The sequence below is a fragment of the Falco cherrug genome, chromosome 1, assembly GCF_023634085.1.
Source record: "Falco cherrug isolate bFalChe1 chromosome 1, bFalChe1.pri, whole genome shotgun sequence".
Taxonomy (NCBI): domain Eukaryota; kingdom Metazoa; phylum Chordata; class Aves; order Falconiformes; family Falconidae; genus Falco; species Falco cherrug.
In genome coordinates, this window is record NC_073697.1 from 13,851,746 (window position 1) to 13,878,154 (window position 26,409).

General features: G+C 38.2%; 1 protein-coding gene across 9 annotated transcripts in view; it reads left to right on the forward strand.

Annotated features, from left to right (window-relative positions):
- Positions 1-26,409, forward strand: part of GAB1 (GRB2 associated binding protein 1) — a 101,282-nt gene that overhangs the window by 67,438 nt on the left and 7,435 nt on the right. For 2 of the 9 annotated variants that reach the window (XM_055701015.1, XM_055701023.1), the window contains exons 3-7: positions 2,046-2,262; positions 9,401-10,005; positions 12,171-12,256; positions 12,477-12,780; positions 25,746-25,835. In XM_055701015.1, coding sequence (XP_055556990.1) covers positions 2,046-2,262; positions 9,401-10,005; positions 12,171-12,256; positions 12,477-12,780; positions 25,746-25,835 — 1,302 coding nt within the window. The remainder of the gene's footprint in view (positions 1-2,045; positions 2,263-9,400; positions 10,006-12,170; positions 12,257-12,476; positions 12,781-25,745; positions 25,836-26,409) is intronic. The other 7 variants (XM_055701016.1, XM_055701024.1, XM_055701020.1 and 4 more) reach the window with 6 other exon arrangements.

The window sequence follows — 26,409 nt, forward strand, 5'->3', positions numbered from 1 at the left end:
CTTATTGTTCCCTAGAAAGTTACCCTTGAGTCTTGTTACTCTTTCTGCGAATGCCAGTGCATGGTTTGCTTAAATGCATCAGCCTCACGTAGGCATGCATCTTACTATGTACCTGTTAAGTTCTCCTGACTACCTGTGGTCTAATTGACACACCCATCTTCCCTGGAAGCTGCAAGGATGTCCTGTTTGATTTCTTTTTTTCCCCTTGTGTGAACTCGGCACCAAGAAGATATAACGATGTGAAGGTCGTGTGTAATCAGGGACAAGGAACAGGGGTGGGGGTTGTAGTACACTGAAGCCCTTGAGGATCTTGTCTGTAACTGGCCGAAGAATGACAGTCTATCTGGCAAGAAACCTTTCCTCTCCACTCTGACTTGTGCAAAATCTTACTTGCATTCCTCAGTTCTGGGGGGAACAGGACAGAGACTACTTGTAATTTCTCCCACTACCTCTTTTCCAGGAGCAAGAAATACCTTCCTGGTAGGTCCAATTCAGGTGCCTCTCTGTTCCTGCTATTGAACCCCAATGTTAGGAGAATGAAGAAACATGAGTAGGTGCCTCATATAGGCTCTGTCAAGCTCCTGAAATTCCTAAATAATATAAAATTTATCATATTTTAATATTTTAGCATGTAGTAAAGAAAAAAAATTATTTTTGTGTCTGAGATCACTGGGTGCAGCCTGGTTTTGCCTTTGTTCTGTTAAGAAACAATGTTTTAGAAAAAAGTTACTTTTTTTTTTTTTTTTTAGGTTATCCTACCTTTTCAGGTAGGTTGAGTTAAGGAATTTTCATATACCTAGACTTCTTCCACCCACATGGGTGTGGTGGGATTAGTTTCAGAGCCTGTGTAAGTGCTATGGGAGTTCAAAGCAAGTACTGCTGTTCCTATTTCCACGTCTAAATCACTTGTACCTAGCATACACAGAACTGGAAGCAGGAGGCCTGTGTTCTGGTCTGCTCATCTGGGTCTTCCCAGGGTAGTGCTGGGAAGCAGAAGCTGGATGAAATTACTCTGTAGTACATGGCTGGCCTGTAAGTCTTAACAGAAGCAGTCTGCATTGGATAATAATACGTTCTTTTAAACAATGCTAATAATCAGCGTCCATTCGTGGGATGTGCAAATTGGAATGTACAATGAGTTGCAAGTACAAGGGAGCCTTGATAATTGAGGAACAATTTGCTTAATTATGTTGCTCTTAGTCAATGTATCATTAAAACAATGAAAAAGTTAAATGATTGTTTAATGTTTGACAGTGTCAATATTTTCCAGTTGCACAGAAAATTTAATAGTCAGGATACACGTATTTGGGAAGGAAAAAAGCTACTCTACAATATATATGAATAGGAATTGGATAAGAATTATAAAGACAAGGTTATTTTACAAAAAACACAACACCTCCCCTTTCCCCCAAAGAAACCCCCAAACCAAACAACCACAACTACTTCATTTACTGCACTAAAATAAAAAGCTGGGGTATGTAGGGGCTTAGAGAAACATAGTACCTTTTGTTCCTCTTCATTATTTTTATAGTTGAGGGATCTTCCATTGCAAAAGTAGTGTTTTTCCTGTTGCTTCTCGGCTACTGAGAGGCTCGTTCTTGAGTAGTAATTGATGTGAAATGTTGAAGTGACCTTGGTCAAAAAGGGATGCATGAGTGTAAGTGCTGACTCAGGTTACCCTATTCAAGTAATAACGTATGGGCCTTTAAAACAACAGATTTGTGTTCTTAGCTGTCTTACTGCAGCTGTCAGCATCTTTTCTCTTTCTGTGACCAGAAAACAGGTTAAATAAGGCATTAAATAAGTCATAACTTCTGTTTCCAAGGAATACTTAAGAAATTGATTACCATTTGAAAAAATATAGATTATAAAGACATACGTAAATACTCTGAAACAAATGGTAATATCTAGATGTTCTTATGTCACTGATGTTACAATTTTGAATTAAACCCCTTGACTTTTCTCATCCTCTGTTAGTGAAAATTTTTGGTAGTATTGTAAGACTTTCTCGATCATAGAAAGAAAATGCTTTGCTTCTATGTTAGCAGATTCTGTGAAGCCACCGGTCAGCTCTTTACAACCATCTGCAGAGTTACCCTTGCCCATCAACACTTCACCGCCTTCCATGCAAGCAGAATCTTCCCTACCTCCTCCTTATCAGCTTATTAACATCCCCCCACTGGAGTCTTCCTCTGGTCAAGAAGATCCTCAAGACTACCTACTGCTAATAAACTGTCAAAGTAAAAAACCTGAACCAATGAGGTAAGTGACATTTTCTCTTAATAACATTTGTATTACAGGCCAAGAATGTGCTAAAAGCACTTTTTTTTACTGCTGAGTCATTGAATATTTGTGTATGTGATCTGCAGGGGAGGAAGCTGTCTGTAATTTTTGCTTTTCTTTCTACACTTGAACTTTTTGCAGCAATAGTAAGTTGTTTGATCAGTGTAGACCCATACTGCATTTTTCAAAAGTGTGGACAGCAATTGCTAATATCAAGTATCAGATAAATGCAGTGATCCAAGCATTTCATTGTAGCTTGGCACAGAGCAGAGAAGTACCCTTTCTTTAGCTGCAGTCTGGTCTCTTTAGTCCAGTATATGGCAAGAAAATGCTTGAAAAATTCAGCCTTTCTCCCTTCTGGTATTTGGTGGTGCAGTTGTGCCAGTTAAAGCTTTCATGGAAGGGATTCAGTAAAACATGGTCATATTTATTATCACTTGCCAGGTTACCGCATCACTGAACATAGCAATCCTCAAATGGTGTTTGACTACTACTAACACGGTTCAGACTCTCTCAAACAAGAGTAAAAGATGATTATTTTATGATAACTAAGAATGTAGGAGACTTAAACCACTTAATTTCTGTATCCTGAATTTTAACTTTTTCCAAATAACAGGTATTTAAAAACAAGCTCAAATAAGCTTTATTTCTTACTGAATAAAGAGTACCCATACAGTCAGTTCTCCAGAGAAGTGTTCAATAGGAAATTTTAAGGAAACAATTGAGAACTTATACCGAAATAAATGTTTAAGTATTTATCTAACTTCTACTTTTAACTCAAATAAATGTACAGCATCTCCTGCATAGAAGATATGGTATTTATGGTAGCTACCTGGGAAATATCACTGTGGTTTTTTAGAATGGATCATGGTGGCTATCCCTAGAGCAGGCTGCCCAGGGACTTAATGGACTCTGTCCTATGAGATTTAAAAAAAAAAACAAAAAAAAAACCCACCACAAAAACAAACCAACAACCACATATGAACTTGTCTGGACAAGCTCCAAAGGAGCCTCACCTGACTTTGAAGTTGGCTTTGCTTAGAGGATTAGAAGAGCTGGACCAGATAATCTCTAGAGGTCCCTTCCAACCTTGAGTATTCTGTGGGAGAATTGTATAAATCTCTCTGCTAAGCTTTTTTTCTGCAGTAATTTAAAATAAAATCTGCTGGATTATTTCCAGAAAAATAAACAAAACGTCATATGCAGACAAGTACATGGAAGGCTGAGGAAAGCTTCCTTTGAAAGTGTTTTCATGAGTATTTCACATACTCCCTTAGGGCCATACCTTTTAGTGGCGGTGCCTTCTTCATCAACACCTTGATGCTCTGCCAGTTTTACCTGTGCCATGTGCTCTCCGCTCCCTTGGCATTTTTATCTTGCTCTGTTGTGCCTGAGGAGTTTCCTGCTCAGTTTACTGATGGTTACATGGTAGAAAAGTATCCACCCTTTATAGTCTTTCCTATAAAACAGAGGCATGAGCCTACAGTTCCCTCAGAGTATGGAATGTGCAGGTTATGGGGAGCACGGCATGCCCCAAAGCCTCCTGCAAGAGAAGGGGAAACCCAGTGTCTGCTTGCTCAGTGTTAAAGGTTTCAGCGTTTAGTGATATTTAGAAGCTGATGGTGCCAGAGAAGTATGTTGCTGTTCCTGCCAAAAGCTATCAAAAAGTTCAGTATCATTTCTAGAATGGCTTGGCGAAGGAATCTTGATTTCTCATTTCAGCACCCTGGCTCATCAGAAATGCATCTGAGTGCTCGTTTACTTCTGCAGGGGGCAGGCACAGAGTGGATTTCTAATAACACCAGATGAAGCATGTTTTTAGGAGTGATGAAGGTTGGGATGTGTAATTGACTTTCTGACCTGAATTCCACAGTTGTGTGATGTGCAGGTTAAGTAGAAGGGAGTGAAGATTGAGGAGACCATAAAAAGGGGTACAGAACACAACAAAGTGTAGAGTCCATGAGCAGTCTGAAAAATCTCTTGAGGAAGACACTGGTGACGCAGGAGAGATGTTCAGGTGTTGGGGAAGGCAGAAGGTCCAGTGGAGATAAAATGCTGAGGGAACTGAGAAAGAACTGAACAAAGTCTTTGGGAGTGTGGAGAATGTTTAAATAAATTATGTTTTTATAGGAATATTTGAGGACAGTCAAACACTGGCACTGTGATTACTTGAGAATTATATGGGCTTAGTGTATTAGATTTAACTAAGTTCACTACATGGCTGTGTCCTTTTATTAAGAGGCTGTAATAATGAAAATGCAGAGTAATAGTTATGCTGAAGTTGCAATTCCACCTTAAAAGGACTGCTTATATTTCATGTCTGGTATAGTAGGTATTCTGCTGGATTTGGGCTGAACTATAGAGGTTATAGAACTTTTCCTGCAGAATTACAGCTTTGTGTATCTGTTAGAGGGCACTCTGTGCACTACTCTAATCCACATCCTTACAGGTGAAAAAAAATATTAAATGGCTGCATTATTTTCCTAATGATTTCCAGGCTTGGAACAATTTATCTGTGTATTTCATACAACCTTTTTTCCTTAGTGTAAAGTGCAAAGTTTATTAGATGTAATTAAATGTGCAGGTATTGTTACTTGAATGGCTTATTTCTATGACATTTTCCCTTTAGACTTAGAAATTGCTGATTATACAGAGGGAACATTTTCTGTTATAACTTTGCATGTTAACTTTATAGATAATCTGGGAACCACTGAATTTTATTTCAAGACTTTGGGATTCTTTTCCAGGTGAGGCGGGTAACTGAAACATAGAGGAAGTATCTGAGCTGCCTCTTCGAAATTTTTAAGAATTTTAGTGTTTCAGAAGTAACAAATAATTTTGAAATGCTTCATTGCTGCATCATGCAATGCACCACATACTGTTGTGAGAATATCTTGGATGCAACGTTTGCAGCTGCAATAATCATGCTGTATTTTGTCTAAAATAGTTATATGCTCTGATCACTATTGACTTGAAAGAGCATTGTTCGACTGTAGCATTTACTGAGATTTTTAAGGTTGGTATTTGGAACCTAAATAAGAAAATGCAGCCAAAGACTGTTTCTAAAACCCCTTTTGTTCTGGCTCATTTGAGAGGTATATTGAAATACTAAATACTGTCTTCCTCATCTTTCTTATGTTTATGAACCAGCCAAGGGTCACCCTTTCTCTCGGAAGAAGGGCAGGAATACCTGCTATTAGAAGATTTTGAAAGTAAAAAGATCCCACTGCAGTGAGTGAACAGTAGCCATTCTTGGAACGCGTGTGAGAAATTAATCACAGCGTCATTAACTTGCCTGAAAATACTGTTTGTTGGAGATGTCTTGCATGGTGTTCTGTGAGTTTTAACAGAAAAAAACTATGTAACTTTCGCTTCCATTTTCTGGAAATAGAGCTGGTTTATTATTTATCTATTCACATTTTTACTGTGCTTGCTGTTTCTGTCCCAGACTGCTGGCACACAAGAGCGGTTTTGCTGCCACTTTGTTCATAGTATTCTGTGTAATCGGTCGTATCGATTCCTGCAGATGGGAAAAGAATCAGCTCAAAAGGATGAGTGCTCAAGCCAGCCCAAATACAGCATATTCAAAAATGGGATGATTACCCCTCAGACTAAAACACTTTAAAAACTTTTTTCCTGGGTCTCTTGTCAACAAGTAGTTTTTAACATGTAGAGGCAAGCTTTTTATTGGGCATCCACTGTCTTAGTATCCCGCCTCTTCTCTGTGCATCTTAAAGTCCAGCTCCTGTAGATAGCAGGCTGTACAGTTACCTTTTCTTGATATGTGGAAAGAGGTGTCCAGTCCTAGCAGTGAGTATGGAATAGTTTGTCCACTTAGTATAATTTGCAGGTGTGTGATGGTCAACGTGTGATAACACTGAATTCATGTCACATTCATCCTCTGCTTATAAATAGTGAGGAGTTTTGTGTTATATCCAACTTAGATATTATTTTAAACTGAAGTGGTAAAATGCCACCAATACTTATCTTAACATTCCATTAACAATGGGTTATTCAAGCCAGTTGACTACTTTGAGCTGTTCTGGAGTGAATGGGGAAAATTAAAATTTTCAGGTAACTTTCCAAAGTGTAGAAGTCAGCAAGCATCCTGCACCTGAAATACTTGGGGGAAGAAAAAAAAAAAAAGCAGGAGTAAAGTCTGTCTCTGAAGTCTACTCCTAAACTAAATTTCCTTGAGGTAATGTGAATGAATCAACTATGCATTGTAGATTTTCAGAATTCTACATGGTGTTCTTATCATGATGAGTGGTTAATTATGACTTTTCAAAACTAGTTAAACTTCAGAGGCTGAATTCCCTGTCTTCATTTTGGCATAAACTGCATTTGTGGCCTGTGTTTCAGACTGTCTTCAAACTTCTAGCCTTGCAAAATCAGATTGGTTACAACCCGTTCATATTTTGAAAACTATTTCAGTGGGCACAGAAGTTGATTCCAAAAGATTACTTCTAAAAACATGAAGTAATTCAGAAATGTCCTCTCATAATGAGAAATCTAAGTTGTTGCCATCAGTGAAGCAAATGACAGGCCTGGCTGCCTCATGTGTCATTATTTTTTAAAGTCTTCTGTTTTCACAAGTGCTTGTGGTCAAGACAGAAGCAGCAGTATTCACTTAAATCCAGAAAACCTCCTAAATACAAAAATTATAGCATTTGTTGCTTACGTCTGATGGGTAATCCTTAAGCACTGGCTTTGTACATGTGCTGTTACTGCATTTTGAGCTTTAGTTATATTCTTCTGTATGCTTTTGTAAGATAAATGTAGTGTTTATATTTTATTTCTGTAGTTTTGGAAATATTTTCATTTTAAAGTATATCCTAGGGGTCTGGAACTAAGAATTTTGGTTCTACAGTTGATTGTCAGTGTCCAGCTTCTCTAGACTGCCCACTTTATTTTTGTAGCTTATAAAATACAGATCATAATCCTTGCCTACTTGCACATGTGAAATACAGTTTTGCGGGACTTTGGTCTGGATGAATACCAGAAAACAGAAGAGTACATCTAGAAAGTGAGGAACCCCTGAATGAATCCTTCAAGTAAAGGGCAAGGGCTGCAGCAGGGGCTGAGCTCAGAGTGTTACTAGTTGCACAGTATGTTCGCAATTTGTTATATACTCTGTAGCCTTAGGTAGTTTCTTCAGTCCTATGTGCTCTGTCTTATTCCAAGTGTGTTAAATTTCCAGTGGTTCATCAGTGAATTTTTAAAGGTTTGAGGCAAAGGAAATAAATGTCAGCAAACAAGAAATACGTTTTTGATGGTCAGCATCATAAAGGACATGGGAAGTTTCACTTCCTTGGTTGTGTCAAGGATAAACATTTAATGAGAACATTCTCTTCTTTTTCAGGGGTCTGTTAAGCTAAATGCAGATTAAAGTTCAGAGTCACCTAGAAAGCAATTCCAACCACTGAGACAGAATTTAAATCTATGTTTAAAATAGTAACCAGAGCAAAATTAGTGTACTTTTCCTAATGAATGCCCCCCCCCCCCCCCCCAAAAAAAAAAAAGCTAATGGAAAAAGGTGATATAATCAAAGCCTGAGAAGAACTCTCATAAGCTGTTCAAACTGATGGAAGACTGTATCTCTGATATTAAACAGAACAAAAACCAGTTGGTTAGGTGAAAGATGTTTTTCTTGACTGCAGATGTCCAGTCGAAGCTAATCGTGTGTGTTCCCTTGATAACTGGCAGGGAGGCACTTTGGGAGTGATTCATTGGGTATAGATGATATCTAAGAAGAACAGATTGTGTTTCACACAGTCCCTGTTTCTCCAATGACGGCAGAGGAACCGTAAATGAATAGCTAAACTGGACTCCTTTCTCCTCAGGTTACCAGAATCCTGGGAGATGAATCCAGCTGCCCCTTAAGAAAGGAAGTTTTGTGCCTTCTTACTCAGAAATTGAAATTTGAATAATAATAAATAATGGTTGTGATCACTTTAAGGTAGAGAGCAACTTAAAATAAGGGGGAAAGAATGTTTCTTGTGTTCCTCAGAAGTTTTACGAACTGCGTGGTCTGGTTGCTTAATAGAGCTTAGTAAGAGTAGTGTAGCAGCTATTCATTGATACGCAGGCATGCTGAAATATTTACATACTGGTATGGTACTGTGGTAATGAAAATACTGTGGTATGATTGATCAGAAAGTGTATGGACTGCATTAACTCCACCTGTGTTAGTATTTTGCAACTCTCTTGACTTTTATTTAAGCAAGGAGTCTGACTGATAACAGAATTTCTCTGCCTGGAGCAAGGTAACTGGGGAGGTTTACAAAAAAAGAAAAGAAAAAAAAGATTGCAATATGTTTACTTTCCATGTAAGCTTACTGGTACTGGTTAGTACCACTATTAATGAGTGCTGTTCTCATAAAAGATGGAATTTCTAAAAAAATCAAAGGTAAACTACTGTGTAATTTTATCTAATGACACTGCCTTAACTTGCATTCAAGACAGAAGCACTCTGTTGAACATACATCCTATGGATTGTTTTTTCCCTCCCAAAGAGCATGCTATCTTCCTCCTGTTTCTGTTCTTATCACTTATGTCTCGCTCCTTTATGTATTTCAAACTAGTTTTATATGGTCAGTAGATAACTTCAGGCATGCACTTAAGCACGTTACAAGCAGCCATATTTTTTCCTCTTACATTTTTTTTATACTGATTAAAACTAGCAAGTACTGCAAACCCAAGGATTGAGTGTATTATTTTTACCTTTAACAGTGCCATTAAAGTGCTGCAGTTTGCAGCATGGGTTTAAAAAAAAAAATTAAAATCTCCCAGCCCCCAAACAAGCTCTGCTCCAAACGGGCGTTGTGATAATCACTTGCTTTATGAAACATCAACTTGTTGTTTAGCTGCTGCTAAAGCTCCACACTTGTGTTATCTGTTTCACATGCATGGATTTGTATGTATATAGTTACTCAGGATCCTTCTTAAGTACTACTGTTTGTTTAATAATTGAGTTCTTGCATTTCATTAAAAAAAAGAACACACAATTGAGACTGATAGACTTTTTGTTTGTATTTTAAGTGTTGTGTTTATTATTTATAGTGTTTGTTTTCTTTATATGTTCATCAACATTTTAATCTTACAATCTTATGTGTAGATCTCATGCTGACTCTGCAAAATCCAGCTCTTCTGAAACAGACTGCAATGATAACGTGCCCTCCCACAAAAATCCTGCTCCATCAGCGAGCAAGCATGCTGTGAATGGCTTTTTTCAGCAGCAAGGTGTCTATGACTCTCCGCCTTCTCGTACTGGACTGACACCGGCAGACTGCAGCCTTTATAACTTGCCCAGGAGTTACTCACAAGATGTTTTACCGAAGGCAGCATCTCCATCTGGGACTGATGCCGAAGGAGAGCAACATGTTTTCAGTACCCCATCAGCAACATCTTCATTAGACGCACAGATGAGACACATCTCCATTAGCTATGACATTCCCCCCACACCTGGAGGTACTTACCAGATTCCACGAACTTTTCCAGACGGAACATTGTCTCAGACTTCAAAACTGGAGACTATTCCAGATATTCCTCCACCTCGGCCACCAAAACCTCACCACGCTGCAGATCGATCTCCTGTGGAAACATGTAGCATTAGTCGCACTGCTTCAGACACTGATAGTAGTTATTGCATCCCTACAGCAGGAATGCCACCCTCGCGCAGTAACACCATTTCAACTGTAGATTTGAATATCTTTCGTAAAGGTAAGTATTTCGTATTTTATCCTGCTCTTCCAGAATTTTTGTGTTAAATGATGCGATCTTGTGATGAGTTACATGATGTGAATTATACAAGTGGGCTGAATGAAATGAGGGGCGTTTTCTAGCCTTTAGGAACAAGTGTGTAACCCTTCACAAAGCAGTCTGTAGTTGCAATGTTTAAAGTATGTCAGAAAGAGGAAAAAGATGATTATTAAAGGAAACTGACAAAACAGCAAAGGACAGGACATTAATAAGGGATGTATATGGCACTGTGGCATTCAGTCTTAGCTAAAAATATTTGAAGACCTGGACATATTTATGGTGTCACTCTTCTTTAGAAGTGAGTGAAGCAGTGAAGAACTAATAATATTTTTTTTGTGTGTGTGTGAATAATCTCATATAAGGTGAGTTCAATACTGCCGTTATCAGTCTTCCAGAACGACCGAAGAAACATTAGCTATATAGTGGTCCAAATCTGCAGAAGCTGAAAGTGTTTCATGAGGGTCTTTGGGACTTGGTGTGTACTCAGACTTTGATATCAACCCTGATTTATTGATGGTTGCCACTAACCTTTATTTATTTGCTTGGCATAGATATGTTTACTGCAGTTTTTAAGTGTAATTACAGTTGCTCCTTACAGTCACCTAGATGTTGGTGTTACAGATGTGCTAGTGCAATTTTTTAATTGTTCTTCCTTTAGCAGCTGGTTGTGTATCAGGTCCTAGCAAATCTAGTGGAGCTACTTTTAGTTAAGTGGTTTGGGGTTTTTTTTTCTGCCTGTGGTTTTTTTTTTCCCCAGTTCTTATTCTCTCAGATTTAAACTCAAGAAATACAGGGAGAGGTAGAGATTGGGAAGCTGGTATTTATTGGTACAGAGAGCAGTTGTTCTAGTCTTGTTAACCACTCTTGGGCTAAGAGTTTCATTTTTCTTTTCAGGTTCCCAAGGCAGATGGGGATTAGAGTGTTACTTTTGAAGTGAAATTTCAAACTGGTTAGAATCGATGCTAATGTTACGGGGGGGGGGGGGGGTTAAAGTTGTGTTAGATACAGAATGGGAGGCTGAAATGAGGAAGGGGCTGGGTCTTCTGGAGGAGGCAGTACACAGAGTGGAAGTGATCATACAGGCACTTGGATGGTGTTATCCTGTCTATCATTCATACTGTAGGCTAAGCGTAATAATATGGATAGTTGTTAGTGTTTTAAAATGACAAAGTAACACCCTGAAAGACCTTTCTTTGCTTCACTTATCTTCTCTCATTTTGCTGTTTATAAGTGAGTACTTTCACAGTAAAGCTGAGATCTCCTGAGGCTGACCAGGTAGTCTTTCTGAAAATAATGTTTTAATTTTGCACTTAATAGCAGAAGTGTATATTTTTTCCCCTGAGGTGGAAATCTCCAAAAAACTTCAGAGGTTTTTTCAGAGCAAGGTGGTGGTAAAACCTGGAGTTTGCCCACATTTTCTGTCTTGGCATCAGGAGGGAGGTCATGCCTGTTGCAGGGTAAGGCAGCCTGTCGCCTCCATGGGTGAGTGCGACCTGGGAGGCAGATGACTCACAAAACCCCCTGTCCACCAGAGAAGCAGCCACAAAGCTGAGGACCTCCTTAATGTGAAGTGCCAACAGTCAGGATCCTGGAAATGGCGAGATCTTTGGTTCTGTAGCAGTTTGTTCAAACAGAGTCTGTGGAGACCACACTGGGGAGTTGAGAGCAGAGATTCACCTGTTCCTGCAACAGATTTGAATCAGTACTTATCAAGGTTCAGTCAGAAAACTTTTCTCCAGACCCTAAATTACATCTGCTGTTTGTTTATTTTAGAACAGGTTTTTCATGAGGGCCCAGTATCTCAAAACCTACTGTTGCACTAAATTTTTACACCTGCCTATTTGACAGGAAGGCTGCTGCTGCTTTGAAAGGGAGAATTACTTTTTCTTTTCTTGCCATGGAAAAATGCCACTGTAAGAGCTTCAAGTTGTGACTGATGAGTGCTATGTTTGTTTGTGAATACAGTTCTTTTGCATATACAGATAAAATCTATGGGCCACAGCTTCAGGAGGTGTGTTTGTATGCTCTCAGAAGCAGACAGTAAACAACAACAGACTCTGGATGCCTGGTGCCAAGTGACAGGAACAGGAATGATAAATAGCAACTTTCTCTTCTTGTTTCTTTAGAAATTAGTTCTCAAGACTGTTATGATATTCCACGAACGTTTCCGAATGACAGATCTAATTCATTGGAGGGCTTCCATAACCACTTTGTAAGTATGACTTGATCTAATGAGAGGCGACAGTGACAGTGCTTGAATGCTCTTTGTTCCCATGTAAAAAAAAAAAAAAAAAAGGCAAGCTGTACGGTGTTTGTGGTTTTTCAGTTTCAGTAGAATATATTAATCTGAGTAGATTAGGTTAAAAAAACTCATATGATTCACAGCTGATTGCATAACTTATTTTGTTAAAGGAAATATATGTTAATTCTAGAAAAACAGAAGCATGTTGACAGTGGGAAGTGTTTCAAGTGAAGAACTAGATGAAAATTATGTCCCAATGAATCCCAACTCTCCTCCACGACAGCATTCCAGCAGCTTCACTGAACCCATCCAGGAAACAAACTATGTACCAATGACACCAGGCACGTTTGATTTTCCGTTATTTGGAAAGCAAGTCCCTCCTCCTGCTCACATGGGTTTCAGGTCCAGTCCAAAGACCCCTCCCAGACGGTCAGTACCTGTTGCAGAATGTGAGCCACCGCCAGTGGATCGGAACCTCAAACCAGACAGAAAAGGTGAGGAAAATATCCAATAGAAGTTGATTTTTATCATCTAAGAAAGTAACACAGCTCTCCCAACTTCTGATTTATGGAAAATGATAATAATTTTAGAAATTATTTTTATCCTATGAGACAGCCATAACATAAAGGAATCCTTTTTAACCATATTAAATCATTCGATAACAATGCCAAATAGAAGCATAGGTTTAAATTTTATTGCTCTAGTTACTAATGAAAAAATGACACAGAACTGCTAACACTCAGAAGTAGGAGTTTTGATCCTTACACACAGAAGGCAGTTAGACGATTTGTGATGGAGAGAGCACACGAGGCATTGGATAGAATACACATTTATGGCTGTAACAATGCTTGGTACAGGATCAGTACACATTTCATTTTATGAAGTGAAAGTTAAAAATAACTATTAGGTGTTTGGTTTTGATGTAAATATTGTTAGAAGAAATCAGTTGTTACAACAAGAATGAGTTGTATACTGTGCTGCTTTTTAGTCCTACTCAAAGTATGCAATGATGTTACAAATTTTTACATAGAATAATTCTTACAAATGTGTTCAAATGAAGAAAGAATTAGATTGAAGAAGTAGTGTTTACTATTAAATAGGTAATCGTAAGTCCTCATTTCGGTGTGTAAAAGCAAGGGGAATCACTTGATCTTGGAACTGCTTAATACTTAAGTGTTAGTGGCCAAACTGCTTAATACTTAAGTGTTAGTGGCCACACGTGGCAGTCACAAAAGACGTTTAATGTGCATGTGGGCTATGAGGTTACCATATGTATTTTCCTTGGGATCCAAATGGGAGGAGGGAACTTCTAATTCAAGCCAGCTCTTATGATATGTTTGCTTTATCACAGGAGCTGGGTTCCATGCTTATATTGAAATTTGTATAAAATGTGGTAGGTGAAAATTTCCTTGCCTTCATAGAGTGTGGTAGATTAAACAAAGTCATAAAGCAAAAGGAAAACTAGCTTTATGTGGAAATATTTTAAACTGCTGAATGTGTGGAAGATTACTGTTGAGTTTGAGGAAGCTGCAACAACTTCAATGACAAAACTGAAAAATCTCCAAATTTTAGATGGCCCCTTCAAAGCTGTCCAAAAAAAAAAAAAAAGGTCTTGAATCTGGTGTGTACTGGATTTACTTTTCCTTAAAATAAGGATTATTTGGGTGACTGGTGTTCTTAAGAAACAAAGGTACTGTGCTCTGTCCGTAAGAGATATTTGTATAGAGAATCGCTAATAAATAGCTTAGACTTTTCAGTTAATCTAAGATGTTTCTATCAGCCAGCATATCAGAAATACAGGTAAACGTTTGAGGAACTTATTTCCATACTACACAGTTTTTCAGACAAGATAACTTTCTTGTAGAAGTGGGAACTAAAGAACAGTAGGTCAAATATCTGCACTACTTTGTATTCGAGTAAGCCCTATTTTTAAAACTAAGTCCTTAAAAAAATCGGTATTTACATTGAGAATGGATGGCTTCATTTTGGGGAAAACTCGACAGCAAATATTCAGATGATCCAAAATATTCACTAACTAAACCTTTAAGTATATTTACCACTAAGTGAAAACAGCCTGTCATTAAGTGAAGCAGACAATACCATCATGGTATAGATGATCTTGGTGTAAAGTGGGAAGTACCATGTCTCATTCTGGCTGTCCATCTCCAGGAAACAGTGCATGGCCTTTTTCAAGACCTTGGCTCTCTGCTTGTGTCTTACTGTTTCCATGTTACCAGACAGTAGTTTTGTTTAGTTTTTAAGAAATACTGGCTAGTAACAGATTGATGAAAGACGATATTGGAAAATATTCTCAAAATAAACACTGAACTGCTTTAAAATATTTTCCCTGACTGGCCAGTTTGTGCATTTTACTGATAAACTGTTTGACCTTCAAAAGTAACAGATTTCTGTGTTGAAAAGCTGCTCACTTTAGCAGTGCAAAGCAGTCACATAGATGTCTGCTGGGGCAGCATTGCTGCTCTTGCATCTCTTGTCTTGAAACTGAATTAGTGTCTTAGATTCTAAAAGTGGCATGTAAGGCTCCTGCTTTGCTCCTATCCTCAAATGCTTTACAGCTAGAAAGGACTTAGCTAACCTCAGGGAAAAGATATTTTTTTTCCTCCTTTTTTAAGATGTACTAACATACCTCTTAATGAGTGTAGAGTGACTGGCTGGTTTTTTTGCCTGTAGACTTTTAGAAGCTGTTATAGCTGTGAAATAATGAGATTATTTAATATAATTTAGAAGAGAGAGTAATTTTACAGTAAAACTGTCCCCAAAAGTAAGTATTGTATAGTAAAAGCTTAGGGGCTGGAAAAAAAAATTTTGTGAAGATCTTGAGCTACAAAGAATGGTAATGATTCTGATTTATCACTAAGGGTTTTTATCTTGGCAACATACACATGCACAGAGGCTCACTCAAATTTTATCAGGTGTGTTACTTTGAGTTTCCCATTGTTGTGAAAAGCAGATACGACACATCAGGATGGTAATATATTCCCATTTTAGTAGTTGAGTTCTCCATGCAAATAACTTCTTCCAGAGATACCTTTGGGGAAATAAAACTGCAGTTCCTTTTGTATTAAAATACAATAAAACTCCTGGTTTTGTGGATCATTACCTAACTAAAATGAGCATGGAAAAGCAGCACAGTAGAATACAAAGCACAGCTTTCAAGTTCCTGTAGCAACTTCTATTATCAGGTTGTTTCTGCTTATATAAATGTACTATAATGATCTTCTGCTACAAATAAGTGCACGGAAAGCATTAAGTTGGCTGTTATCCTCAGTAAAACTTAGCAAGACATAAAAAGGGAGTAAATGGTACACAAAATAGCTACCTCCTAGGTATTGCTTCTTTAACTTTAATATTTTTTTTAAAATATGCAATTGGTTCAAGAGTTTCTGTTGAAAGACTACTGCTGCTTCTCTAAAAGATGGTATTACTGCAGAGATCAAGTGTGTCGGTGATAAGGCCTCTAGGTATATGAGGGCCCATCTCATGTTCTGTCTGAAGAAGCTGCTGTATCTTTTTTTTTTCCCCCATCCCTCCCCCCCCCCCCCCCCGCCTTAGATACAGATTCCTGAAAAAATAGTGTTTGCACTGCATCCAAGTAACAATCCCTTTTTGGTAGCTGTCCCTGTTACTGAGAAGTATCACCATCACCTTTCATGTGAGCGTTAGCTCTAGCTCAGTAATGTTTCTGTGGGCCAGGGAAGTTTATGATAAAAATAAAAGTCAGTGATAAAAATGCGTTTGACAGAAAAATAATGCAGTAAAACTAGCACATAAAGAACACACTGCTTTTTGTTGTCATGTATATGCTTAGCATCTCTATTTTCTTCTGGTTTAAGGGTTTACTGCTTGCAGACAGTATACTTTGACAAGGGTAGAAAATGGAGGGCTCAGCGATGGCAGTGGCCATGCTGTTGCATACAGACTGCTGCTCTCCCCTCTGCTGTTCTGTTTTGTAAACCTGAGATGAAACAGATACTCTGTTACTTCTGATTCTGCTGTCTTTGAAGAGTAATGCATCAGGCAGCAAGGATCTGGCAGTCTGTCTATCGACAGTAGTGACTGTTATGTGTATGTCTCCACAGATCTGATATAAGCACATGACATTCTGGATACTTTATCAAGTTGTTAAAATTCTTCAGATTTGTAAGAGCAGGTACAGTTACATACAAGTAGTGACTGTGACAGAGGACTGAGTCATGAAAAATCAAGAACATGGGTAAACTAAATTCTGAGGGAGGGTACTTGCGCAGCCCACCTGTGGGAGCAGCCTGGGCCAGGAGCCACGGTGACCTATGGGATACCCTCTGTCTTTTTCCACCAGTTTCTAGAAGAACTTTGGTTTAGACCATGGGTTAAAAAAGAATTTTTTTTTTTTTTAAATAAATATATAGCATTGCGATTACGCTACATTTTCATGTAGTTTTATTTTTCTAGCTCACAGCTGCTTCTGTAAATGCGGGGAGCTTCCAGTATTTTCTGGAAGTCTTGAAAGTAATTTCAAAACACGGTGTTGGCTTCTTGCCCCAATACCTTGAATCAAAGCACTTTACTATTTCTTTAGAGAAGCATACCAAAAGGTAAGTGATATACTGCTTGGGACAAAATGGAGACTGTTTGGCAGGTGCTTTTCTGCATTCACTTGTAATTGAATGACAAAAATAATCTCTCTTTTAATTTGTTTGTGGTTGTTTGATTTTTTTTCCCTGGGGTGCTATTTCTTTTATTATAAAGAACCATTGTGTATATTGTATTTCTGCTTTTTCGCTGCTTTAGCTTGCCACAGTTGCATGTAGTCATGACGCTACATTGGAAGCATTATTGCTAGCAAAAGGCTTCAAGCGGAATAAATAATTGCATCCATCCGTGCAGTTGGGTCTTACTCTCTGAATCGGTGAAAGACTGACTGGTTCTGCCACAGAGTGGTTATGTGACATTTGTTTTTACAGTCACATGTTCCTTCTTCAAAATAGTGTTTATCCAAGAAGGAGTGGTAGATTTAAAGATGCCCAAATGCAGTGAGGTGAGGACTCGGATAGCTAAGACAGAAAAAACAGCCAGGTTTTCTTCTGCTCCACCTTGTACTTTCGCTGGGGCTCTGCAGAGTATCTGAATAGGGTTGTGATGTGAGGCAGTAGATCCTGTGTTCTCCATCCTGCTGACAGCCTGCAGGACTGTAGTGGACGTTTCGGCACTCCACAGGGACCACTGTCTAGCAAGACAGGTCCCAGGTGGCTGTGCTGTCAGCCCACAAGAAGTTTTTAAGGCCTGACAGAGGTCTGTGAGTCTAAGTGACCTCAGTCTTCAGTACAAATGTGACATAAGCCAGAGATCAAGGAAAGTGCATGGTCAAAAATAAAAGGGGATAGGATGTGAATTGTTTTTTATGGATCAGGAGGAAGCATTTGAGTGATGCAGCATTTGAGATGGGGGTGCTTGTCTTTGAGCCTCCTGCCCTGTGATTTCTTTCCATGAGTAGGAGGGTGGAGTTCATGATCTTAAAGCAAGACTTTAAGACTAAAAACTAGAAAATAATAATAATGTAGAAATACTTGTTTAGGAGCTGTCCAGAAGGACTCCTTATAGCTACGTTACTTTTAGTATGTGTGTATATATCTCATCTGTGATGTTCAGAGGTCTTAAGAAATAAGTGCTTCCCATCTTGACTGACAAAACTTATTGTTTCAATATCTGAATCAAACAGGTCGTTCAGTGATGGAATTGGTGATGGCAGAATTTGGAGTTTGATGTCCTACGTACTGTAACTTGGTAACTTCTCTTTTCTGAGGGGCAGCATGTCTCTGTCCCAAAATGGGTTCTGGAACCTTAAAAAGGTTCTGGAAAGAAATATATGAACCGTAGGCATGTGGCTGAATTAAGAATTCATGACCATGATGGAATGAAAATAAAAAGTTAAATCTCATTCACTTGGCTGTAGTGTAACACTGCCATTTTTAGAATGTTTTTGATTCATAGCACTTAAAAACAATTTACAAGAGAGTTCAGTTTAGCACAGATCCAAGTTCAGGGTCATGGGGAGCTGTGATAGAACAATGCATTCGAGATCACTAAGCAGATTGCTGACAGAGAGTGTAAAGATCTTGGGATTCACAGCTTACAACATGGTACTGGACTTTGCTCCATTTGTCCTGATTGTATTTGCCCAAATATTGTCAGAGTTTAATTGCATTCAAGATTATTTAAACAAATTTTCAGCCCTAGTTTTGGGTTGGTTTAGACAGATTATTTTGCTGATAGTAAAAATAACCAATAGGTAGCGTAGTGCATCTTCATCTTTGTATTTTTTACGAAAAATTTATCTTTCAACAAAAATATATCAACATTTAGTATTACATGCTTCCTGCAACCTGAGTCCATACAATTGCTTTTAAAAGAGGCTGCTGCTTGGCCCTGGTAATTTTCAGCCCAGCAAGTGGTAAATTAGGATTAGAGACAGTGAGTGATGCACACATTTCTTTTCATGCCAGCAAAATACCTCATTGCACCTTGAAAAACAAAAGACAATAAACAAAAGGAAACCAAGGTAGAGGAAAGATATTCTCACTGAGTCAGGAGTTGTGATTGTTTTAAAAACGTTAAAAATTTTATCTAGTTGTTTTTCTTGTAGATTTGTCTCATTTAAGGTGTTACAAGACATAATTTATGTGGTTATACCACAAATGCGTGGACCGTTTATAAAAAAATGTGGCTGTATCTTTGCCACGACTACTCATGAGCATCTCCCAAACAGATTAACTTCATAGAAAATTCCAATTTTCTTTCTTTAAGAGCACAGGACCACTTTGAAGAGGTACTTGTGTACAGGGCTTTCATGTGGCAGTAAAGCATTTGCCACGTTCTGGCCCCTGTAGGACTCCCTGTGATGCTGCTAGATGACTGACATAATCACCTGTTGTTGTAGTGTAGTATGATGCTGTAAAAATCCCAAGCAAAGTAGGCGGTAGTTAGGGAATTTAAGAACTCTAATTAATCGTGAAGTTCCTAGTAAACAGTTCCCTTGTTAAATATTTACATGTTTGAGTGTCTGAGTTGGTCAGTGTGAACATACTGCATGTCCTGATACAGCAGGAGCACCGCACCATCCTGAAATAAAACTTCAGGAAAACAGTTAAGGCATTTGTGACAACAGGAGCTGACAATTCTTTAAAAATAATAGTAATTAGAAGCTGGCAGCACTGCAGTGTTCTACGCTATCATGGTTGTCTTGGGTATTCTTAAATAAAGGATCACTCATTTTCTCAGGCTTTAGGACAAGTAGGCATTGAAAAATTTTGAATGGTGATTTTAATCAGCAGCAAGAACTGAACTGAAGATCTGGTTTCACAACAACTTTTCTGAACAGAAGTACTGTTTATTTTGCTTTTAAGAAATCCATGTGTTTAATCCTTCCATTTACTCTTGGAAGCTATACCTCCTGTTCATTCCATTTTGGAATTTAAAAAAATAAAATTTTTGGGGGTGTTGTGGTGCTTCCTCAGAGTTCTTAAGGCAGACTGAATACAAATTTATTGATTTTTTTTTTTTCTGGTTTTTTTTCCCCCACAAGCTCCAAAGACTCAGTTTAGCTGAAAACTGTGTTTCCTCCATAGCTGTACTAAATCACTTCTACAAGGTTAGTTTTTACTTAATAGCTTTAAATGAATTTTATGCAGCTCCTTGATATGATAAATCAGTTCTTAACTTGCAGCTGTGACTTGTCTTATAAAACCTTGAAACAACAGGTAATTTCAGGTAAAGAATCCATTTGGATGGCTGCATTGCAGGTGCAAAGGAAGGTATGGTTTATTGTTCTAAAAAAATGTAAACATAGGAGCTTTCCGAAGACAAAACTGCAAGACTTGCTCTGACACTAACGGTAGAGATGGTGGTGTTGAATTCCAGAGATGCTAGGTAGAGCAGGAACAAAAGAACATGGATAATAAAACCCTATTTTTTTTCTTCCTTACATACAATTTTTCTTTTCTTCTCCATGTGCTTAATGCCTTTTTAAGGAAACACAGGTTTTGATATACATATTGTCATGCTATTCCCTTGGCTTTTTAAAATAGACTTAATGTTAGGGTTGGGTTTTTTTCCAGTGAGCAAGTTTTTTGGTTTGGGGGGGGGGGGGCGGGGGGGTGGTGAGTGTTTGGGGTTTTTTTTTTGGGGGGGGTGGTTGTTTTTTAAAGGTGAGGTGAGGAGCGATCCCTTGGCCTTTCATGAATCTTAGTGCCACTTTAAACTACTAATCAATAAACACTCCAGAACACTGTCTTAGAACACTTTGCTATTGAATGCTTTTAGTTCATCATGCTTCAGGGGCTTTTAAAATACAGACATGTGGAGTTACTCACAAATTAGAGCAATCAAATAGTATTTGAATGATTAATAGCTTTGGTATTCTCTGAATAGTTTTTATGGCATTTGGCAAATATTTTATGAATACCAGTGAACCTTAGCTGTCAGATGCAGTTGGACTTCTCTATAATCAGATATTTTTTCCAATTCACTCTTAATTTCTTGAGTGTTCAAAGTACCAGTGCTCTGAGAAAAGTGCTTTTGAGAAGATAAAGACACCTAAGAAAACTGGAGAGCCTCTCTTTAGGTGCTTTTTATATTTCATAATATTGAAAGAATAAGTTGATTTCAGTTTGGTTTTACTGTCCTAAAGAGACTATTTATCACCATCCATGTGGTATCACTGACCCAAACTAAGCACATTATTGATATTCCTGTTTGTTGCTGGATACCGGTATGGAAATAGATACGAATGTTTTATAACTAAATACATGTTTTTAATTAGAAGTACCTTGGCAGGAAATAGTCTTAATAAAAACAGAGATGAAAAAGCAAATGCAGGATATCTGTAGAGCTCTGTGCTGAAGACCGTGTACTTGGGAATCAGAGTTCATTGGGGTGAGGAAGAGAAGGAAAGGGGGAGTTTATTCTGCAGAATTGAAAACCAAATAATAAACCCTGTGGGAGTAAGGCCATGAGCTTCAGGCTTGTTTTTTAAAGGAAAAGCCTACCATGTTTCTGAGAACTGGAATTCTTGGACCTCAGTGCAAATTTCAGTTTCCTCTAATTACAGAGAAAGTGGGGAAAGGTGCGTATTTTTTAAAGGAAACAAAAACTGCTGTTGGTTATGTCTCTCAAAGTACTTTCATGGATGTGGGGCACTTACGTGGCTGTTTTTGCCTTTTACTCTCCCCCTCCTATTCCAAGTAAAAGCACTGCTCTAGCATTCCTGCGTCTGATCTTCTTGTCCCATGAGGATTAGTCCTGTTGGCCAGGAAACAGCATTAACAGGTCATGCATTTCTTAAATTTTATGTCACGGTAGTAGATTTACCTTAGAAAACTTAAGCTGGTATTTAAGTAGAGCATTGCCCTCTTTCATGAGGATATTTGCAGTTTCCTGATGTAAAATCCTTTACCAGCAAGCCATGGAACAAGCAGCCAGTTGGAAAAGAAGCGTTCTTAGAAATCTTGTCTAGTACTACTCCTTCAAGGCAATAGCCTGAAAACAAATGAGGCTCTACAGTGAGTGGTTTACGTCCTCAAAACCAAAAATGTTTAAGACCCACTTACTCTGATGCAGGAATTTGCTCCAGTGGGGACCCCTTTTTTCCCCCCTAGCATTATATTCCAAGTGTTTTATGAAAAACAAAAAGAGAGAATGCATTAGCCAGTGGAAAAATCAAAAGGTTTTTCAGTTTAAACCGTTATTTGAAACAAAATCAAACATGTGAAATGGACTCTTCTCCTGATGACTTCTCAGACAAAGGCAGCATTGACACACACTGAAATGCCAGGAGCAGAATTCATGCTGTCTGAGTGCACTCTAATGCTAGATCCATAATTGCTTTTTCTGCTTGGCAGTTTTTACAAGCAGCCATTTGTTAGAAAAATAGACTTCATTAGTGATTTTTTCAGCTCAGAGTGCCCTTGTACAGTATTTGTCTGATAGAACGTGCAGAAGCTGAGCTTCTCCCTTTCCTGGCTGTAGCGCTTTGCATTTCACAGGTGGTGACTTGACTGAACAGTGAAAACATCTAATTTTCACTTCTTGTTTGGTTGGTTTCACTTGCCGTAACTTATTTGGGGTTTTTTTTCCCCTTGGTAGGTTTACATCCAGTGGTGTTGCAATACAACTTACTTCCTTTTCAGGGGGGTGGGAGGGAGGAGAAATACATCTGAAAAAATATTATTTTTTTTACCCAGATTTCTCTTTCCCAGAACAGGTGTGTAAATTTAAAGTATTGTCTTATGTGAGTGCCTAAACTGAGGTAAATTTGGGCTTGTGAGCCTAAACCACAGGAAATGTGTTCCTCAGTATTGCTGGCACTGGAACACTGTGTGGAGCCAGGCTTTCCAGAGACCTACTGTCCTTCCACCTTCACTAAGCTGATCTGAAGAACAGCCCTATGACACTTCACCTTTAGTGATTATTTCTGAATAGAAAAGATCTTGGAAACCAGTCTGCTGTACAGGTGTAAGGCGTGTTCTCCTCCATATTATATTCAGCTCATGGCTTCTCGGAGGTGCTAGGACGTGCCCTCCGTGAAATTTAGTGAAGTTACCTGGGAGCAGCGCCAGAAATTTCAGTCACAATTCTTAGAGATACAAAGTTCTAAAACCATATATATATATATATATTTCTGTTCACAGATCTGGCTTAAGATAGTGACAGAACTGTTGATTTTTATATGAAGAATGGCATTTTAAAAATTTCTAATGGATTTATTAAAAATATGTCTTTTGAGGGAGTAACGGACATCATTAAGGGCTTTCTGTGCCCTAGCTCATATTACTTTATCTTCTTAAATGGGCAAAAATAGGGTGGAGGAATTTTGCACTGCGGACACAAACAAGTAACCTCAGCTTTGTGATGGCGCTCCCTCCTCCCCCTTTCCTTTGCCTGGTGTCAGGTCTTTTCTGGTGCGCAGTATAAGCTCCTCAGCAGAGATTAGGCCTTGTAGGTTTTGTTTTGTAGGGAGTGGGGAAAAACAAACCTGCACAAACATTTTAATTCTCTGTGACGTATTAAACTAGAGGAATTGCATTATCCTGGCCAGTTGGTAGCAGCAAGCTGTTTTGCCACCAGATTTATTTAGGTTGAACAGTTTTTCAGCAGCAAGAGATGAAAGCTCACAGAGTTTATTTTATGCTGGAACATTTTGTATGTTCTTGGCTGATGCAGAAGAGAAATATTATAGGGACCTGTACTTATTTATATAGCTCTTCTGAAAGTCTCAGAATGGTTTATAAGTGCTAAATGAAGTATGAGGCACACAGTTACATAATAGCCACTTTTTACAAATGGGGATAATCACAGCTTAGGAAGGTTAGCTGCACAAGACCACGTAGCATCGTTAACAGAGTAGAAATAATGAGTCACAGCCCTGAGTTCCTTGCACTTGTCTTCTGTATGATGGGTTTTAGGCACTTCAGCCTATGTTTGGCTATAAGAGCAGAGAGGTTATAAAGCACACGCTAGTTAAATAACGTCACTAACCCTGTTACCTCTACCAGATTTCTCACTGTACTTAGAATCTTGCTCATATGTCAGTGCATTGATTGGCATTTTAAATTTAGTTGTATTGAGCCAAATTTCTTTTAAATCAGATCGTAAAAAGTTAATATCATTAGATAGTAATATTCAGTATCAAATTGTTCTTAATAAAAGGTGTTTGAATTTGAACTTCTACAGTTGTTCAATTGATTTTAAGATCTTGGTCTTTTTATATAGGCAAGCTTTTATTATAGAGTTGTAGGCAAGGTACTTAAGAATATCAAATCATCTCAGAGTGAGCTATGCCAGCATCTTGGGTCATGCTTTTGACTTGGCTCCAGTCAACAGCATAGTTTACAGAAATGTTTTGTGTAGTGCTTCGCAATCTGGGTCTTTGGTCAGCATTGCCCAACTGCTTGGCCTTTTCATTGGCACTTCAGCCATTTAAGGGAGCATCTGATTTTGAAATTGGAAAAGAACCATCTGTGTGAAAGTAGCACTACTAGTAAATAAATAAATTTTGTCTTAACTGCATGGCCTCTCAGAAGCACTGTGTAGAAGTTAAGATACAGTATAAAACCTTCCTGTTTACCTTTCTTGTTCTTACTTGATTATTCCCAATACTTCAGCGATAACAGTAATAGAGCACTTCATATGCAAAACCCTTGGGGCAGAGATTTGCAAACTTCTGGTGTTTGTTGCCAAGTTTATTTTTTACATAGCATTCTCACTCATTGCCGGTTGTACCAGCCCACAGCTGAGTCTGTACCAGTCCTTTTCCACTTTGTGCTGTAGGGCAACTTTCTAACGTAATCAGGCTTAAACTTTTTTAATTTGGTTTATTGTAAAGGTTTACTTTTCATACGGCTTCTTGGTGTAACACTTGAAGGCACTCGCCTTTTCTAATATTAACACTTTGTCAGATAGACTTTCACGGAAGGTTAGAATTGTTAAGTGTTATTGATCATACTTATTTAAAATAGACAGTGTGATGAAACACAGAGTTTGGTCAAGTTGGCTGAGAACTTCCTTGCTGGGAGAGGGGTTATGTTACTGCCTGTAGGGAGCTTAGTGACTCTAATGTTCTCTTAGTTTGTACTCTTCACCTTGTTACCAGATTAATTTAAAGTGTTGCGTTGCGTGATAGAATAATATAGGGGAATGTTATCCTAATAACATGATAGCATATGATAGCATAATAGATCGGGGAATGATTAGTGCGTCTACTGCACTTGTATATGGGAATATGCAATAATAAAAAACGTTTAGAGAATGTAATGTTATGACAGGGTTGTTTCCGGTGGAGTTTGGGTTGTGCTATGGTGAGGGGACAGTGTGCAGGCTGGGAGCTTGGAAAGAAAGTCCCTCTGTGTCTGCAAGATTGGAGAGGTGGTTTTGGTACAGACAGATGTAGACCTCTAGGGAACAAGATTAACAAATACAAAAAGATTCTTGGGGCTTCTTGAGTGGGAGATGCGCACTGGATAGGAGACCTCCCAAGAGTATCACTATTTCCAAAGTAATATTGTGACTAAAGAGGATTTAATTTCTTTGAGGGTACCTCAGCTTGCATCTGAAACATGACTATTCTCCTGTCATGCTAGATAGTCCTCAAGTATGTATTTTTTTTTGTGTAATTCAACTTGAAACCAGTTAACAGTTACAGTACTTGTTGATGCACTTCTTAGCCTTTTTGTACACCTTTTATGCTTGCCTCCGACAAATTACTCGCATGCAGTGTTTTGTTTGTTTCTGGTTTGGTGCTTAAGCCCTTAGTGTGAGACTTAGCTAGACTGTGAAACTCCTTCAGCAGCTTGCTTATGCTTGTGGCGCTAACCTTTCCGCAGGGGGTCATGCTGTTTATTTACAAAATTCCATTTTCCAGTTACAAATAGAATATTATTAAGAGAGTCTTCTTTTTACCAATTAGGTCAAAGTCCTAAAATTTTAAGACCTAAACCACATGGTTTAGAGCGAACTGATTCACAAACCATAGGTGACTTTACTACAAGAAGAAAGGGTATGTACTTTAGCACTGTATGTATATGGAGCTTTATAAAAATAAGTAAAACAAAAATTAAGAAAACTGTTACTCTAGAATAACTTTAACTCTTGTACAGTCTTTTTACTTCTGTTATAATCTAAGATCATGGGTGCATTTTCCTTGCCAAGTAAAAAGTTTCCTGTATAAGGAATTAAAGTCTTGAAGGCTTGAACAGCGCATGGAAACATTTCCTTGACATTAACATGGGTTCTGATCTCTTAAGTTGTAGCTGTTCTTATTTTGGATTTACTTTTTGTCTGTTTATTTAGAAGCAAGTATATATGACTTACCTGTAAGTTGCTTGAAATAACTTTTGTTAGTCAATAACCTGAAATCACAGTTTACTTGGGTCTCCTACTGTTGGCTAAACACTGAAATAAAGCAAAATATTTATCTTCTGACCATTTACTAGTACAGAGATTTATTTATCCATCTTAAAGAGCATTGCAATTAGTCTGATGGGCTTTACTGAAGGTGCCAAGTTGGTGCCTTACATAGTCGCAAGAAATAGAGGAGATTACGATTAACGTTAAAAATCTCACAGAAATGT